This window comes from Mandrillus leucophaeus, unplaced genomic scaffold (assembly GCF_000951045.1).
Source record: "Mandrillus leucophaeus isolate KB7577 unplaced genomic scaffold, Mleu.le_1.0 Scaffold1046, whole genome shotgun sequence".
Lineage (NCBI taxonomy): Eukaryota > Metazoa > Chordata > Mammalia > Primates > Cercopithecidae > Mandrillus > Mandrillus leucophaeus.
The window spans coordinates 928603-946419 of record NW_012098610.1 but is presented as its reverse complement, the minus strand read 5'-3'; the positions used below and the strand labels follow the sequence as shown (position 1 = coordinate 946419).

Here is a 17817-nt window from a genome sequence, read left to right as displayed (position 1 = left end):
CTCTCTCTCTCTCTCTCTCTCATCCAGGCTATAGTGCGGTAGTGGCATCTTGGCTCACTGAAACCTCCGCCTCCCGAGTTCAAGCAATAGTCCTGCCTCAGCCTCCTGAGTAGCTAGAATTACAGGCACCTGCCACCACACCTAGCTAATTTTTGTATTTTTAGTAGAGACAAGTTTCTCCACGTTGGCCAGGCTGGTCTCAAACTCCTGGTCTCAAGCAATCCACCTGCCTGAGCCTCCCAGAGTGCTAGGATTACAGGTGTGAGCCACCCCACCTGGCCCCTAGGGCATTTTCTGAAAACAATCAGTGGCAGTTGTTTAGTACTACAGTTTCCACAGGCAACAAAAAGAATAAAGTAGCAAACAAAAAACTGAACAACAAACCAAACAGGACAAAATAGAGAATGAGTTATCCTTGGAGAGCTTTAAAGAGCTGTGAGGTATTCCTGGAAATCTAGGAGGTCATGCATGTGAGAGGGGCTTTGTACATACCCAGTGTTTGTACCTGTCTAGAAGAAAGACTTGAGACATCTCTAGTCTCCCACTTCTGGCTGACCTTCAGCTCTTTGCAAGGAGGAGTGAAGGCTAAGGCACAGTTGCAAACTGTCTGGCTGAATGTTGAAGGTACACCCCACAATACACAGAGAGCCCTTCAGCAAAGGCTTGGGGATATTTGTTCAAACCGTTTAAAGAAGTCTCTGTCCAATCACTTGTTGACCAGTAAGCTTACTGATCAGAGGCTTTAGTGGTTTCATATGACAAAGAATACAGACTATAGATTGAGTCCATGAAGCCAATAAACAGCCAGCAACCACAAGAATAACAAGCTCTGGGGAAAGAGGAGTTCTGATTTCCAAAGTTGTCACACTAGTTAGAATGTTAACTTTTAAAAAATTATGAAACATGCAAAGAAATAGTAAAATATGACCCTTGAACAAGGGAAAAAAAGCAATTAATAGAACCTGTCCCCAAGGAAGCCCTTATATTAGATTTCCTAGACAAAGAGTTTCATTACCTATTTAAATATATTTAAATTAATAAATGAGACCATGTCTAAAGAACTTAAGAAATGAATGAGAACAGTGTCTTACAAAATAGACAATATCAATAAAGAGATGGATTTTTTTAAAGGAATCAACTGAAACTTGCAGTTGAAAGTTGCAGTATAATAACTGAAATGAAAAACTTACTACTGGGGGTTCAGCATCATATTTGTACTGGGAGAATAAATGATCAGCAAATTTAAAGACAAGTGAATTGACATCATTCAATCTGAGGGAAATAAAGAATAATAATTGAGAAAAATGAACAGAACCTCAGATACCTGTGGGGTATCATCAAGCATAAGAGCGTATACAGAATGAGAACTTCAGAAGAAGAGAGACGGGAAAGAAAGAATATTTAAAGAAATAATGGCCAAGAAATTGGCAAATTTGGTGAAAAACATGAATATGCACATCCAACAAGTTAAACTTTGAGATACATGCCTAAACATGATAGTCTAATGAAAGAAAGTAACAAAGAGATAATCTTGTAAAAAATAAGAGAAAAATGAAAGAATAGAAATGAATGAAAATAGTCACAACATACTAAATCTTATGGGATGCTGCTAAAACAGTGTTTGGAAGGAAATTTGTAGCTTCAAATTCCTATGTTAAAAAGGAACAAAGATATCAAATCAATAACCAAACTTTCCAACCTAAGACACTGGAAAAACAAGAGCAAACTAAAGAAACATGAGCAAACTAAAGAAACATAAGCAAAGAAATAATAAAGACTAAAGAGGAAATAAATGAAATGGAGAACAGTAAAAGAATACAATAATAAGGCAGCCTTGTCAAAATAACAAGACAATCGTTGAAACCAAACATCTGTTCTTCATAAAGTTAAACAAAATTGATAAACCCTTAGCTAGACTGACCATGAGACTACTTGAATTATAAAATCAGGAATGAAATAGGGGATATTATTACTAATCCTAGAGAAATAAAACTGATTATAAAGAAATACTAAATATAGTTGACCCTTAAACAATATGGGTTCAAAACGCAGAGGTCCAGTTACATGCAGACTTTTTCTCTTTGATTTGGATAGAAAAATACAGTATTTGTGGGATGTGAAATTCACATACATGGAGGGCCAACTTTTCATATGTGCATACATCCATATAAAACTTGTTCACAAATGTTCATGGTTGCATAAACAAGATTCAGAGGTCACATGTGTTTCCATTTATGTGAAATGTCTAGAGTAGGCAAGTTCATGGAAATAGAAACTAGATTAGTGGTTGTCTGGGTGTTGGGAGGAAGTGGTAATGGGGTGTAATGCTAATAGGGTTTGGGTTTCTTTTGGGGGTGATTAAAATGTTCTGCAATTATACAGTGGTGATAGTTGCAAAACTTTGTGAATATACTAAAAGCCACTGAATTGTACACTTTAAATGGTGCATTTTATTATGTCTCAGTCTGTTTGTGTCACCATAAAGGAATACCCAAGGCCAGGTGATTTATGAAGAAGAGAGGTTTATTTGGCTCATGGTTCTGCAGGCTATATAGGAAGCATGGCATCAGCATCTGCTTCTGGTGAGCACCTCAGGAAGCTTCCAGTGGTGGCAGAAGAAGAAAGGGAATCAGTGTGTCACATGGCCAGAGATGGAGCAAGAGAGAGTGGAGAAGATATCAGGCTGTTTTGCACCATCAGATCTGGGGGTGGGAGGTAATACAAGGAGAAGTCATTCATTACCAGGAGGACTGCACCAATCTGTTCATGAGGGATCCAACCCCATGACCCAAACACCTCGGACCAGGCCTCACCTCCAACATTGGGGATTAAGTTTCAACCTGAGATTTAGAGGAGATAGATATCCAAACTATATTATATGGTGATATCAATTCAGTGATAATAATAAGCACCTAATAAAGGTATCGTCACAATTAAACCCTGAAGCAGAAGGCTTGGCACATTTAATGTCCATAAAATTAGTCTTTTCCTTTAAATGTTTGAATATGATATTTGTCACATTTCCTTTAGAGGTAAACTGATCGTGTCTGGAAAAATGCTAATTGAAAAAATCTCTCTGACAGTTTTCTTAGCATAAAGTATTTGGGGACAGAAGGTCAACAAACATTTCCATTTTTTCCTATTTACTCTTCCTGAGTGTGGTGTTTATCTTTTCTATGCTACAGTTGAGCTCTGAATGAATTTAGTGTTTGCAAAGGTGATCTCCCTGGGTATTTGCAGCAACTTAATCCTCAGAAGAAGAAAGAAATGTCATTGCCTTGCATGCTGTGTTGACCCCGAAATTCATTTCCTTGACACCAGGAATGCTGGACTTATTCAGTTCTTTAAAGGAGGAAACTCAATTTTTGATTAAAAATGGTAGTGTGGACAAATTTGTTTTTCCAGGCTTTTATTCAGATGCCAGTTGAGAATATATTTCCTGCTTCTGGAGAGAAGTTGAGGAATTTGAAGAGGCACTAAAGACTGTTTAGCTTAACTTACCTTTTTTTTGTTTATAAAGACATCAAAATTTCTGAGAAGGGAAGTGATTTGCCCAGTCATCCTGCCAGTAAGTGGCACAATTGGCACTAGAAGAGTAGAAAGTTTGGGAGGGTGGAAAGGGTAGTATTTATTATTTACTTTGTGTTGACCCTACATTTACCATCCAATTTAGTTTTTACAGCAATACTCTCTGGTTGGTCAGTAGTGGAACAGGGATCTAAACTCATTTCAGGGTTCTATAGATGCCATTCATTACACAGCAAACCCCTTGCCTCTTTTCTAATCTTTGCTTGTCTATGAAATAAGAGAAATTCTAGCTACTCCTGAGTGGCTGTAAGGATTAAATAAAATATTAAAGTATATGGGGGTTGATAAAACAGAAAAGAAAAGAAACATTCAATAGGTACTGAACACCTGCTTTTGTCCTCCGATTTGACACCTTCTTCTAGTGGCCATGTGGGCATAGGGCACTGGTCCCTACTTCCTGTTGCACAGATCTCTGTCCCTTTGTCTATCAAGCACCATGATTAATTTATTTTACATTTGATTCTCTCCTTCCAGCTGAATCCTTCAAGGAATTTGCTGAATTGCTCAACGAGGTAGAAAATGAGAGGATGATGATGGTAAGTCACTAACTCTGTCACTGAAGCTGAGTTCATGGGTGATATAGGGGATTTTTCCTGTCCTTTTTGCTTGGATTGATCCTATACTATTTTGATTTCTGTCAGATAGCTTCTTGGTGCTGTAAAAATAGTTAGGTAATAGATCTGGTTATTATGTCTCAAGCTTCCACCCTGAGAGTTTGGCATTAGATAGAGGGAAATTAATGTGCAAATCCCATCTGTATTCATTTCAGTGAAAAAGAATTTCAGTGGATATTAAACTGGGCCTTTAAACATGTTGACAGAAATTGAGGTCTTTAGTGTTTTTAGCCAAATTATCCATTTGTTAACCTTCAATTTGTAGAGTAGTTTTACTTTTATAGAGAAAATCAGTAGAAAATACAGAGAGAACTCATATACCACCTTTCTCTCTCCCATTCAGTTTTCTCTGTTATTAAACATCGTGAATGTGATACATTTGTTATAATTGATGAGCCAATATTGAAACAATATTATTAGCTAAAGTTCATAGTTTACATTAGGATTTACTTTTGATATTGTACATTTTATGGATTTGACAAATATATAATGACATGTATCCACCATTACAGTGCCACCATACAGAATAGATTCATGACCATGAACATTTCTTTTGTTCAATCTATTCATCCTTCTCTTCCTCCTCCAGTCCTGAAACCCTGACAACTACTGATCTTTTTTTTATTGTGTTTTGCCTTTTCCAGAATGTTTATAGTTGATATCAAACAGTATGTAGCCATTTCAGATTGGCGTATTTGACTTAGCAATATGCATTTTATTTTCCTGTCATTTATTTTTATCATTAAATAATATCCCATTGTATGAGTTACCACAGTTTATCCATTCACCTACTGAGGGACATCTTGGTAATTTTGGCAATTACAAGGAAAACTATTATAAACAGTTGTATGTAGGTTTTTGTGTTGATACAAATTTCCAACTGATTTAGTTAAATAATAAGGAGTGTAATTGCTGGAGTGTAAATTGTCAGAGTATGTTTAATTTTGTAAAAAATTGCCCAACCAACTTCCAAAATAGCTGTGCATAACCAGCAATGAATCAGAGTTCCTCTTGCTCCATGTCCTCGCCAGCTCCATGTTCTTACCAGCATTTGCTGTTGTCAGTGTTCTGGATTTTAGCCATTCTCACGGGTGTGTAGTCATATCTCATTGCTGTTGTAATTTGCAACTCCCTAATCACATATTATGCAGAGCATCTTTCCATATGGTTAACTGCCATCGGTATATCCTCTCGGGTGAGGTATTTGTTCAGTTCTTTTGCCTATTTTTAAATTGATTTTCTTTTGTTAAGTTTTAAGAGTTCTTTGTATATTTTAGATGCCAGACGTTTATCCAATAGGCATTTGCAAGGATTTTCTCCCCATCTGTGGCTTGTCTTTTTATTTTCTTAACAGTATCTTTTGCATTGCATAGGTTTTTTATTTTAATGAAGTCCAACTTATACATTTTTGCTTTAATGGATCATGCTTTTGGTGTTATATCTAAAGAGTCTTTTCCAAATCCAAGGTCACCCAGATTTTCTCCTATGTTATCTTTTTGGAATTTTATAGCTTTTTGTTTTACATTTAGGTCAATGATTCATTTTGAATTAATTTTTATGAAGGATATAAGGTCTGTGTCTAGATTCACTGTTTTGCATGTGGATATCCAGTTGCTCCAACATTATTTTTTGAAAATACTATTCTTTCTCCTTGAATTACTTTTTGTCCTTTATCAAAGATCACTTGACTATATTTATATGGGTCTGTATCTGGGCTCTCTATTTCTGTTCCATTGATCTATTTATCTGTTCTTTCACCAACACCACACTATCTTCATAACTTTAGCATGGTAGGAATTGCATTGTAGTAAAAACCATTGAAGTCAGGTATAAGCTTAAGAATCAGTTTGTTCATATCCACAAAATAACTTGCTGGGATTTTGATTGGGATTGCTTTTAAGATCCTAGAGATATCTTTTTTATTTTGATTAGGATTTGCTTTTAAGATACCAGGGAAAAACTGATATCTTAAAAATATTGACTTTTCCTAAATGTGAACATGGGTTATCTCTCCATTTAGTTACATTGTTTTTTATTTCTTTCATCAGAGTTTTATAGTTTCCTTATATAGATCTTCTATGTATTTTGCTAGATTTGTACTTCAGGGTTTCATTTTTATGAAGTCTAATTATTTTAACAGCCTAAAAATAATCTTTTTGTGTGGTCCTTAGAGCAGCAGTACCATCATGACCAGACCAGCAGAAAATTATTGGAAATACTGGTCCTTGTCCCCACCACAGACTTATTGGGGACTTAAATGTTGAAATGTATATGTTGATCAATATTCATTTTTATTACGGGCATGATGGTAAGATGGGAATTCTGTAGAGGATATCAAAGTGGTCTACTTTACCTTTCTCCATCAGATAACCTTTTGTGGGCTTCTCAGTTTTGTTAAAGCTATTTATTCCAACAGCCAGAACTCATTTACCTATAAAACCTCTTTCCTTTCAACAGTGTGGTACTGCCTTCTCAAAATACTGCTCATAGAATCTAGACTCCTAGAGAAGTAGGATTGAAAGCAGGACTTGGAGGTAGGGGAATTAGAGAATTAAGGCTCTAATTCTGGCTCTGTCACTAACTTGTTGACTTCAGATTAATTACTTCATTTTTCTGGGCTCCTTTTTCTTATTTGTAGAGTGAGGAAAATAATCCCCATCTCTTATGGTTGTTTAAAGTTCTCCAAATAATATAGTAAACATGGAAGTGTTTTATAAGGGGAAAATACTGATTATGTAAGCATGGTTTTTAGTTGTCTTTAGTTACTCACAAGATTCTGCTTGTGGAAATATGACTTGGGAATTTTCTTAGTTTAAAATATTTGCTTTTAAATGTACTAAGAAGAGACCAATATGTGTGGTTTCCCTGGAGCCTCTTAGATGGCCCCCTTGCTAATACACACTCTACTAAATGTTCTTCTCTGCCCACAGAGTTTGTGGACTGCTGCCCATGTTGTTTTCAAAGGCATTTGCCCCCATTTCATTCAGATAGCATTAGAAAGCTCAGCTGTACTTCGCTTTAGTCCTAGTTGTTTCTCCATCTCTTTTATTTACCCAATAACAAAGCCCTCACATATTAAAGTAGTATTCATCTTTTGAGATGTTGTTTTTCTCACCCTTCCTGCTGGTACTTTGCCACATGACTGACTCATTTTCTTCTGTCTTTAATTATGTTGTGCCCTTTTGTCCCAACAACTTTTCAATCATATATTGAGTGTTTGCTCCCTATTTCCCACTTAATTCCAGGAATGCTGAGATGGTTAGGCTTAATGAGTGCTTTCACCCCATGCCAGGAATTCATTGCTTGATTATAACTTTTCCATTTCCTGGCTTTGTAGCAAAAGGACCCCTCTACCCCAATCTGGATAATTTAATGGGTCTTATATTGCATTTTATCCTTTGTAAAAGAAGAGTCCAAAATAAGCTTTAGAATAACAGGAAGAAAGTTCACAGCCCTCAAGCATGGAAATTGCCTGTGTCTGGTCATCTCCATAAACGAATATAAATTGGGGAAGGAATTATGAAGGGAAGAAGTGAGGAAGGGCATCCCTGTGATGTTCTCAAAAGTATCCTCTTGGGGCTGGGTGCGGTGGCTCATGCTCGTAATCCTAGCTCTTTGGGAGGCTGAGGCAGGCAGATCGCTTGAGGCCAGGAGTTCAAAAGCAGCCTGACCAACATGGCGAAACCCTGTCTCTACTAAAAATACAAAAATTAGCCGGGCGTTATCGTGCACCTGTAATCTCAGCTACTTGGGAGGCTGAGGTGGGGGGATCTCCTGAACCTGAGGAGGTCAAGGCTGCAGTGAGTCATGATCATGCCACTGTACTACAGCCTGGGCGAGTAAGGCCCTGCCAAGAAAAAAAAAAGGGGGGGGGAGGGCCTCGAAAAGTCTGAATTGCACACTTCTTATATGATTATGAAGCTTGCCTAGATTCTTTTCTGACTCCAAAGAGGCCTCTGTTGGCAATGTGCAAGGTCTGTTTTTGAAGACTGCCAAAAGTCACCTAAAGAGGCCCCCATGATATTTCAGCCTGTCTTTAATGCTCTCTCTTTTTAAAAAAAGTTTTTATTTTTTATTTTTTGAGACAGAGTCTCCCTCTGTTGCCCAGGCTGGAGTGCAGTGGCGTGATCTCGGCTCACTGCAACCTCTGCCTCCTGCGTTCAAGTGATTCTCCTGCCTCAGCCTCCTGAGTAGCTGGGACTATAGGCACCTACCACCATGCCCAGCTAATTTTTGTATTTTTAGTAGAGATGGGGTTTTGCCATGTTGGCCAGGCTGGCCTCGAACTCCTGGCCTCAGCTGATCCACCCGCCTTGGCCTCCCAAAGTGCTGAGATTACAGGCGCAAGCCACTGTGCCCAGCCCAGTGCTTTCTTTTGATATTTCATTTACCATCAAAGATTCCTGAACAATCCTGCTATACTGGACTGAGTATCATCTCTATTCTGCTCAACACCTTGTTCAGTGTTACTTTGGCCTTTATTCAATAGGATTCTGATGATAGAAACTCACTAATGAGTTTAGGATGTCACTCCTTATGGTGAAGATTCTACCTGAGATAGCAGGTGGGAGTTTTTGTCCCCAGTGAGCTCACACAATGAATGCAGTGATTAGAGAAGAGATTAAAGGCCAAGTTTACTTAAAAGGGGAGTCATTGCTCAAGTTCTAAGGGGTTTCAGAATAAAATAGAATGAGAAAGAAAAAAGAGGAAATCCTCAATGTGACTTTTTTCTACATTCCTAAGTCTCTATTCTGACAAGAAAATAATATAATTACCAATGAGTGTCATAGAAAGGAAAAGATTCAGAGTATCTGTTTGTGCTGTAGGAGACTGGGAGCAGTATTGCCAAAGTGATTAAGGGAAAATGATGTACTGCAATTCTAGTAAACCACGGACTATTTTTCTAGACTGAACTGGGATCAAAAATCTAAAAGTCAGTGGCCTTGTGGACCCTGTGTGAGAAGTTGCTGACACACTTGCTTATGCAGGACAATCCCCTTTGGGGCATGAAAAGCCAGCAACTCTGCCATCCTGGGGGTTCCTGAATATGAAAGGGCCCAGCTCCATACAGGCTTTAGAAAGTAGTATGTTCACTTCTTATTTAAAGGCAAACTTCTTCAATGTTTCCCAGTTGGCCACTTCTTAGGTATTACATTTATTTATTTATTTATTTATGAAACTGAGTCTCACTCTGTCACCCAGACTGGAGAGCAGTGACGCAGTCTTGGCTCACTGCAACCTCTGCCTCCTGGGTTCAGGTGATTCTCCTGCCTCAGCCTCCCAAGTAGCTGGGATTACAGGCATGTGCCACCTCGTCTGGCTAGTTTTTTGTATTTGTAGTAGAGACGGGGTTTCACCATTTTGACCAGGCTGGTCTTGAAACCCTGACCTCAGGTGATTCATCCGCCTCAGCTTCCCAAAGTGCTAGGATTACAGGTGTGAGCCACTGCACCCGACCCGTATTGCATTTTTTAAACTGCAAATTGTCTTTCTAATTATCTATTGCTTCATACCTTTTTCTAATATTAGTGGCTGAAACCAGGGTCCCCCACCCCTAGGCTGCGGGGCACCAGTCTATGGCCTATTAGGAACCTGGCCACACAGCAGGAGGTGAGCAGCAGGATAGGGAGCATTACTGCTTGAGATCTGCCTGCTATCAGATCAGTAGCCCCATTAGATTCTCATAGGAGCAAACCCTATTGTGAACTGTGCATGCAGGATCTAGGTTGCATGCTCTTTATGACAGTCTAATGCCTGATGATCTGAGGTTGAACAGTTTCATCCTGAAACCATCTCCACCTCCCCCTACCCTGGGTCCATGGAAAAATTGTCTTCCATGATTCTGGTCCCTGGTGCCAAAAAGGTTGCAGATTACTGGCTTAAACTTAAACTAATTATTTGTAATTATTTTGTGGGTTAGGCATTCAGACGGGTCAGCTGGGCGATTCTTCTGCTCCAAATGATGGCATTTACCTAGCAGATGAGTTGATACGGAAGGTCCAAAATGGTTTTCCTAATGTTTGGCACCTTCCACTGGGGATGGCAGGAAGGGCAGATTCAGCTGGTATGAGACATTGACTAGAATTTGGCCTCTTCTGTTTGGTAATCTCAGGGTAATTAAACTTCTCATATACTGTCTCAAGGCTCCTAGTGAGAGTATTCCAAGAGAACTGGGAGAGAACTGGTCCTGGCCTTTTATGACCTAGCTTCAAATGTCACAGAGTGTTACTTCTGGAGTGTTCTATTTGTTCAAAATATTAACAAGCCCACTCACATTCAAGGTAGAGGGAATATAGACCTCACCTCTCAATGGAAGGCATGTCAGAGTTTGTGGCCATGTTTTAAGGCTTCCACAATACTAAAGGAGAAAAATGACTTTCTGTACTGGGCCTATGACACCAATGACTTAATTTGTGGATATTTTTAGTAGAAGAAGTTTTACTTTCAATTAAGGAGAGACTTTCGTGTAATTTTTTTTGATACCATAATTGTTAGTGAATCTTTGATTTCCTAAGCAACCAAAACGAATCTTTCTATGAGTCAGACCTGCATAGAGAAGTCTTTACTAGGGGTTCTTGCAGGGTGGAATTTATAGACTTTACTGCCTTTGGCTAATGAGCACACTCAGAGATGAAAAGAGAATGTTAAGGGTCGTACTGGGAGGTAGGTTATAGTACGATTAGGACTCAATGGGGTTTCATAGATCCAGTAGAAGAGAAGAGATGTGATGAGAATCAGACAGGGTCTGGAAGTGTTAGTAGGCAAGAGATCTGTTTTTGTAAAAATCAGCAAACTTTGGGAAGGGTTACATGATTTTTTAAGTCTAGGCTTGTAGCAAACAAGTTTTAGAAAGCCAGCTATAAAAGCACTGGTGATCAGGAGACATAGAGAATGACTGTTCTCAAGGAAAACATTTTTTTTTCTTGCCTAGTTTTATATATTTTTTTGCTGGGTGCTGCCTGTCCTGGATGGTAGCATTAGGAGCTGCAGTAGATCAGAATGTCAGGGTTCACCAGGTTGTTCTCATACAAAGGCTAGCAGTGACATTTTAGGAGTTTGCCCATTTAGTTGAACCTTGAATCATACCTACACACAAAACAAGAGGCCCAAATTACCTGAAAGACACGTATAACCCATGCGCTAATGCCCCACAACTTTCCACACTTTTGGGGTGGTAGGTTAAAAATTGCTTCTTAGATTGGAGAAGTCAGATCTTGTCAAAACTGACTTTTTCCTCTGTTGTCTATTTTTGTTATGAAGATATATCTTGTCTTACTGACACTTATGTCTTATATGGCAAGGAAACTTGTCTTTTAGTTTTCTGTCTTGTAGCTAATTAATAAAAATTAATGCAATGATTCCCAAAATGCAGCCCTTTAGATGCCTTCTCTAAGGTCTTCCATTTTAGTGATTCTAACTCTCACCACGGAGGCACAAACCCCACTTGTTGCCTTGGACATACACAATCTCTTAAGAGGTTTATATGAAGAAAAAGCTTTGTATACCTTTACCTGCCCAAAGAACAAGGGGTCTTCTTTGATTTTGATGTTTTTATATCTCCAGAACATATTTATTAATGCCAATATTAATAGTCCCTGAACAGGCCATTCCTATTAGCTTCTGAGCATTTATATTTAGGTGATTTGAAGGCCTAGTCTAGTGTTTTCTGTGATGCTGTAATGCACTCCACATTCTGAAGGAAATTTTCTGGTTTTATGGCACAGGCAGGACTGTAAATGTTTTATCCTAATGCTATCACTGCACACTCATTTGCCTCTGATGAAATGATTTGCACTTGCTGCAATTGTCCTTTTCTTGTATTTGCCATTCTCTTTCTCTTCTCTTTTTCACCTGTCCTTCAGGTCTCCTCTGTGACATCACTTCAGATATTTATCGATTAAAAACTCAGATCAGACTATCATTAAAGTTACAGAGAAATGCCCCTCTTATTCTTTCTCCCACTTCTTCTCAATGCATTCGATTTTCAGAAACAATATAGAAACAAACAATAATAAACCCCAACAAATCAGCAAACCGTTTAACATTTTGCAGGATGGTATATAAATGAAAATGTCATAGTAACAAGGAATCTTGTATTTGAACCTTGTTAACCTAGAATTTATTTTATTTGTTTTTCCTTTTTGTCTAGGTACACAATGCTAGTGATTTGCTGATTAAACCCTTGGAAAATTTCCGGAAGGAGCAAATAGGCTTCACCAAGGTACATTTTTCTGTATATGTATAAGATTTTTTTTTTTTTAATAGCAATCAAATAGTTGTATGGGCTACTACTCTTCACTTTACAAAGATATGCACCAACCTGCTGGTGCTTTGCTCTTGGCCTAGTCAGCCTCCTAAACTGTGCAAAATAAATGTTTGTTGTTTATGTCACCCTGTCTATGGCATTCTGTTATAGTAGCCTCAACTAACATGACAAAGGGGATCGGAGGGGTGGGTGATTAGTTTCTATGAGAAAAGTGATCATGAAAGAAAGTAAGAAAATCTAGAATTGGCCTCTGACTTTGTGGCCAACAGACTCTGTATCTGTGCATAAGTTGCTTCTCCTTTTGGTGTTTTTGTTGTTTTGTCTGGAAAACTAGCTATCATTTATCAACTGCCTGCTATGTTGAGCACTAGGCTAGGGGCTTTACGTTCATTCTTTAATCACAAGGACCTTGTGTGCTTCTGGCATTTTCCCCATTTCACAAATGAGGTAACTGAGCCTTGGACAAGATAAATAACATGACCAAAGTTATATAACTAGTGATATAGTTTGGATCTGTGTCCCCATCTAAATCTCATGTTCAGTTGTAATTCCCAGTGTTGGAGGTGGGGCCCGGTGGGAGGTGATTACATCATGGGGGCGGATCCTTCATGAATGGTTGAGGACCATCCCCTCAATGCTGTTCTCCTAGTGGTGAGTTCTCATCAGATCTGGTTGTTTGAAAGTATGTAGCAACTCCCTCACCTCTTGCTCCTGCTCTGGCCATGTAAGATGTACCTGCTTTCCTTTCACCTTCTGCCATGATTTTGTTTCCTGAGACTTCACCAAAGGAGAAGCTGCTATACTTCCTGTACAGCATGCAGAACTGTGAGCCCATTAAATCTCTTTTCTTTATAAATTACCCAGTCTCATGTATTTCTTTATAGCAGTGCAAGAGCAGACTGATGTGGCTAGTAAGTGATAGTGGCCTGGATTTAGACCTAAAGGTCTTTTTAGCTTTACATTCCATACTCTTTGCATTAAGCTATGCTGTCTAGATCTTTGCTGTCTATTATGGTAACTACTATCTATTTAAATAAATTAACAACTCAGCTCCTCATTCTTTCTAGCCACATTTCAAGTGCTCAGCTGTCACTTGTGTCTAGTAGCTACTGTGTTTGACAGTGCAGATAAAATACATTTCCATCATTGTGCAAACTTCCATTGGATAATGCTGTGTGCCAGATAATTTCACATTCTTTTCAGCTTGACCATCCCATGGATCTCTGATTCTCCAATGCCTGTTAAAGGGATGTGAATGATTTTCATTTTTAATCTTTTCATCTAGGTGTAGGTCTGTTTCATGAGCTCTCAATGTATATCCACCATGTAGCAGAGGTTGTTTCTTCTGCCAGGGCTAAAATACAGCATCTTATCCAAGCATCTAGGTTTTTTTAGGACTAAGAGCATACCAACCAGTAGATATTATTTGGAATATCATGACAATCAGTTTGGATCAAGAATTTGAAAACAGTAAGTTTTTCTTTTTTTAAAAGACACTATCTTGCCAACTCACCTTCCCAAAGTGCTGGTATTACAGGCATGAGCCTCCATGCCTGGCCATGAAAGTAGCAAATTTTGAGAAGAAAGAGCAAAGTAGTGGTTGAGCTCCCACTACCTGCTATCATCAGATTTACATGGGCATTGTTAGAAATGACTGGTGTTCAAGCAAAGTGAGTTCCCCTGATAGCCTAGCAATACTGGATTCTACTTGTTTCACTGGAGTCTCATTAACATCAATACTTAGTTGGGAGAGGATATAATTGAAGGATAGAAGTATATTTAAACTTACAACTGAGGATAAAAATAACCACTTGTGAAATAATTTGATTTACTTTCATTCCTTTATAAGAATAACACTAGGAAAGTAAGGATATGCTACCATGGTTGCCCTCATATTATCTGAGCAAATGGAAATGAATTTGTATTATGTGCAGTCATGCGTTACTTAATGTTGTTCTGAGAAATGCATCATTACATGTTTTCGTGGTTGTGTGAACTTCACAGGAGTGTGTTTAACACAAACCTCAATGGTGTAGCCTAATACACAACTGGGCTATATGGTATAGCCTATTGCTCCTAGGCTACAAACTTGTACTGGTGTTAACTGTACTGAATAGTATAGGCAGTTATAACCCAATGGTAAGTATTTGTTTATCTAAACATATAAAACATACAGTAAAAATACTGTATTATAATCTTACAGGACTTTCATTGTATATGCGGTTCATTGTTTACTAAAACATTATTTTGTGGTGCATGACTGTACTTCCTATGGCCCATGCCTGAACTGAGGGTTTTACACATGCTTTCTTCCTTAATTCTCACAGCAAACCTGTGAGGTAGGATTTTTAATATCCATTGTCTCAATGAAGAATGTGAGTCTCAGGAAGTTTAAATATGTATCTATCTTTTTTCATAATTCTTTACCAGTAAGGCCAGCCTGCATATCTACAAAGAAGACCAACTTAGTGTGAGTCATGTCTCCAATAAACTATGTAGAATTCCAATAGTCAAAATGTAACTTATAGTCTACCCCGTATGTTCTCAATTTATTGCCCATCAGTTCCAAGCCTCTCAATACCTGCTCTGTAATAATGGACAGATTTTCTTTAAGCATCTTTCCTTTATAGTGAGCACGCCTTAAACTTTCTCAGTAGAGGGAGCTGGAGGGACGTTGCAGGAGGAGGGGGATCTCTTCACGTTTCCAGCTGAGGCGGGGGCGGGGCAGGGGCAGGGAGGACAGCTGATGGAACTCTGACCCAGCCACCCACCCAGGCACATGGTGCCTCAATCTCCTTGAAGGCTTCATGACCATGCAGTCCTTCAGCTTCCCTCTGTAGACCCCCTACCCTACATGGCCCGCTTGCTGGTGAAGAGTTATCATGGAGCTATTACCCGCTCTGCAGGGCCCTCATACATTGACCTTGCACCCTAGAGGGTTCCCACCAACCCAGGCTGGCCCCGTTGAGCTCACCTGCAACTCAGTTTTCCCACCTTCTCTTTGTACCTTCTCCACTGGTCACTGTTGGCCTGCCTTTTTGTACTCTGGGGAGTTGCCTCCTGCTTACACAGTGACTGTGAACCACCGGGCCAAATCAGCAAACATTCTGCTATCCAGTGTGTTAAATTTCTTCTTTTCTTTTCTTTTTTTGGGAGACAGGGTGGGTCTCACTCTGTCACCCATGCTGAGGTGCAGTGGTATAATCATGACTCACTTCAGCCTCGACCTCTCTGGGCTCAGGTGATCCTCTCACCTCAGCCTCTCAAGTTGCTGGGACTACAGGCACATACCACCACGCCTGGCTAATTTTTTTTTTTTTTTTTTGTAATTTCTGTAGAGATGGGGTTTCACCATGTTGCCCAGACTGGTCTCGAATGCCTGAGCTCAAGCCATCCTCCTGCCTTGGCCTCCCAAAGTGTTAGAATTACCGGCATGAGCTACCACGCCCTGCCAAATTACTCCTTTTCAAGTGAGGTCTGAACCCCATTAAAATTTGTCCTTATTTGAGTACTTTTCCTTAGCCTTAGAGTACCATATAGAGTTTTCTTATATGTTAATTGTTTGTAGTGTTTTATATCTCGTGATTGGACTTAGCCTGATATACCCAGCACTGCTGCTAGCTAGCTTTGTGAGTTCACTGGCTGTGGTAGGTGTTATATTAGGCCCTCACACATATAGATCCATGTTCTCATTTGAACCTCAGAACAATCTTGTAAAGGTTATTATCCTCCATTAACAGGTGGGGACACTAAGTTCAGTGAGGTATAGCCTCTAAGGTCACTCAGTAGCTTGGATATGAATTGAGTTTTGTTGTAAGTCTAGGGCTCATTTCACTTTGCAGGAAATAGCACTTCTCTCTGAACCTCAGTTTTCTCATGACTCCTGACAACAAGAACAATGTCAAATCTTCCAAATCTGATCTTCTGTTAGTTTGAGATTCTAAGGATAATTAACTAAATATTTGTCCACTGAGTACTAGAAATGCAGTAGACAGAACTAGTTGCACTGTAAGTGGAAAATACACCCTAAAATATACTGTGGATTTTGAAGACAGTATGAAAAAGTAGAAAATATTAACATTTAATTTTGATTATGTGTTTAAGTGATAATATTTGGCCACTTATTTTTCCTTTTTGAAATGTGACTACTAAACATTTTAAAATTACATGTGGCTTATATTATCTTTCTATTGGATAACACTGAACTAGACAAAGAAATTACATTTGGTAGATAGCTCCTGCCCATTTGGTAGATAGTTCGTGGGCTTTCTCAGGCTTCAGAATCAAGAGGAGGAAGTATTTGATGAAAATTTGTATACAGATAGTTATTTAATTAATTAAATTAGTTAACATATATAAAGTTTTTAGTACAGTACCTGGTAAATAATATGCACTAAATAAGTTTCTTTCATCAATCATATGTGCTAAAAATTTTTCTTTAATCACTGTAGTTCTTGTTAGTACTGGTAATAGAATAGGGAAGATAGAAAGTGCTCCATGAAACTGTCCGATTGATGATGGACTTACTGTGAATTAAAGATCAAAAAAGAACTGAGAAGTTAATGAATGAGGCAGGAACAGAGGGATAGGGGTATTGAACACTGAATGTTTCCTGAGTGACTACTGGCATATGAAGAGGTTTCATGTTACTAGGTCTCCCAGTATGTGTCTCTGGCTTTGCAGGATGTGGGAGGATACCTCTTTGTCATAGAAGTGGAGGGAGGTAGGGAGGAAGGATGAAAGCAAAGAAGGAAGGAACAAAATAACCCAGATAATGCTCCGAACTAATAGTGAACATATTCTGTATAAACTCATCCTGTTATTCAAGCAGGATTAACTTCTTAAAGTGGCATTGATGCTTCAAGTGGCACTTTCCCTTGGATGTGTTTTCTATAGTGGAATTTGGGGGCAACATGTCTTTTATAACAGAACCCTATTGGTTAAAAATATATGTAAACTACATCCTTACGGTTAAACCAGATAGATCTTCCTGTTTTCAACTAAATAGGACATGTCTTTCAACTTCTGTATGGAGTTGGTATATTTATGCAATGAGAAGGACACTTGTTCTCTTCTCTTCTTCTTCCTCTTCTTCCTGTTCTTCTTCTTCCTCCTCTTCCTCCTCCTCTTCTTCTTCTTCTTCTTCCTATTCTTCCTCTTCTTCCTCCTCTTCTTCCTCTTCTGCTTCTTCTGCTTCTTCTGCTTCTTCTGCTTCTGCTTCTCCTTCTTCTCCTCCTTCTCCTCCTCCTTCTCCGTCTTTCTTCTTCTTCTTCTTCTTCTTCTTCTTCTTCTTCTTCTTCTTCTTCTTCTTCTTCTTCTTCTTCTTCTTCTTCTTCTTCTTCTCCTCCT

At 38.8% G+C, this 17817-nt stretch overlaps 1 protein-coding gene across 1 annotated transcript in view; it reads left to right on the top strand.

The window, feature by feature from the left end:
* OPHN1 (oligophrenin 1) overlaps positions 1-17817 on the top strand; it is a gene marked incomplete at its 5' end in the record, with an annotated part of 249567 nt that overhangs the window by 15383 nt on the left and 216367 nt on the right. The window contains 2 exons of the mRNA XM_011980563.1: positions 4063-4124; positions 12352-12423. Of these exons, the coding sequence (XP_011835953.1) occupies positions 4063-4124; positions 12352-12423 (134 nt within the window). The remainder of the gene's footprint in view (positions 1-4062; positions 4125-12351; positions 12424-17817) is intronic.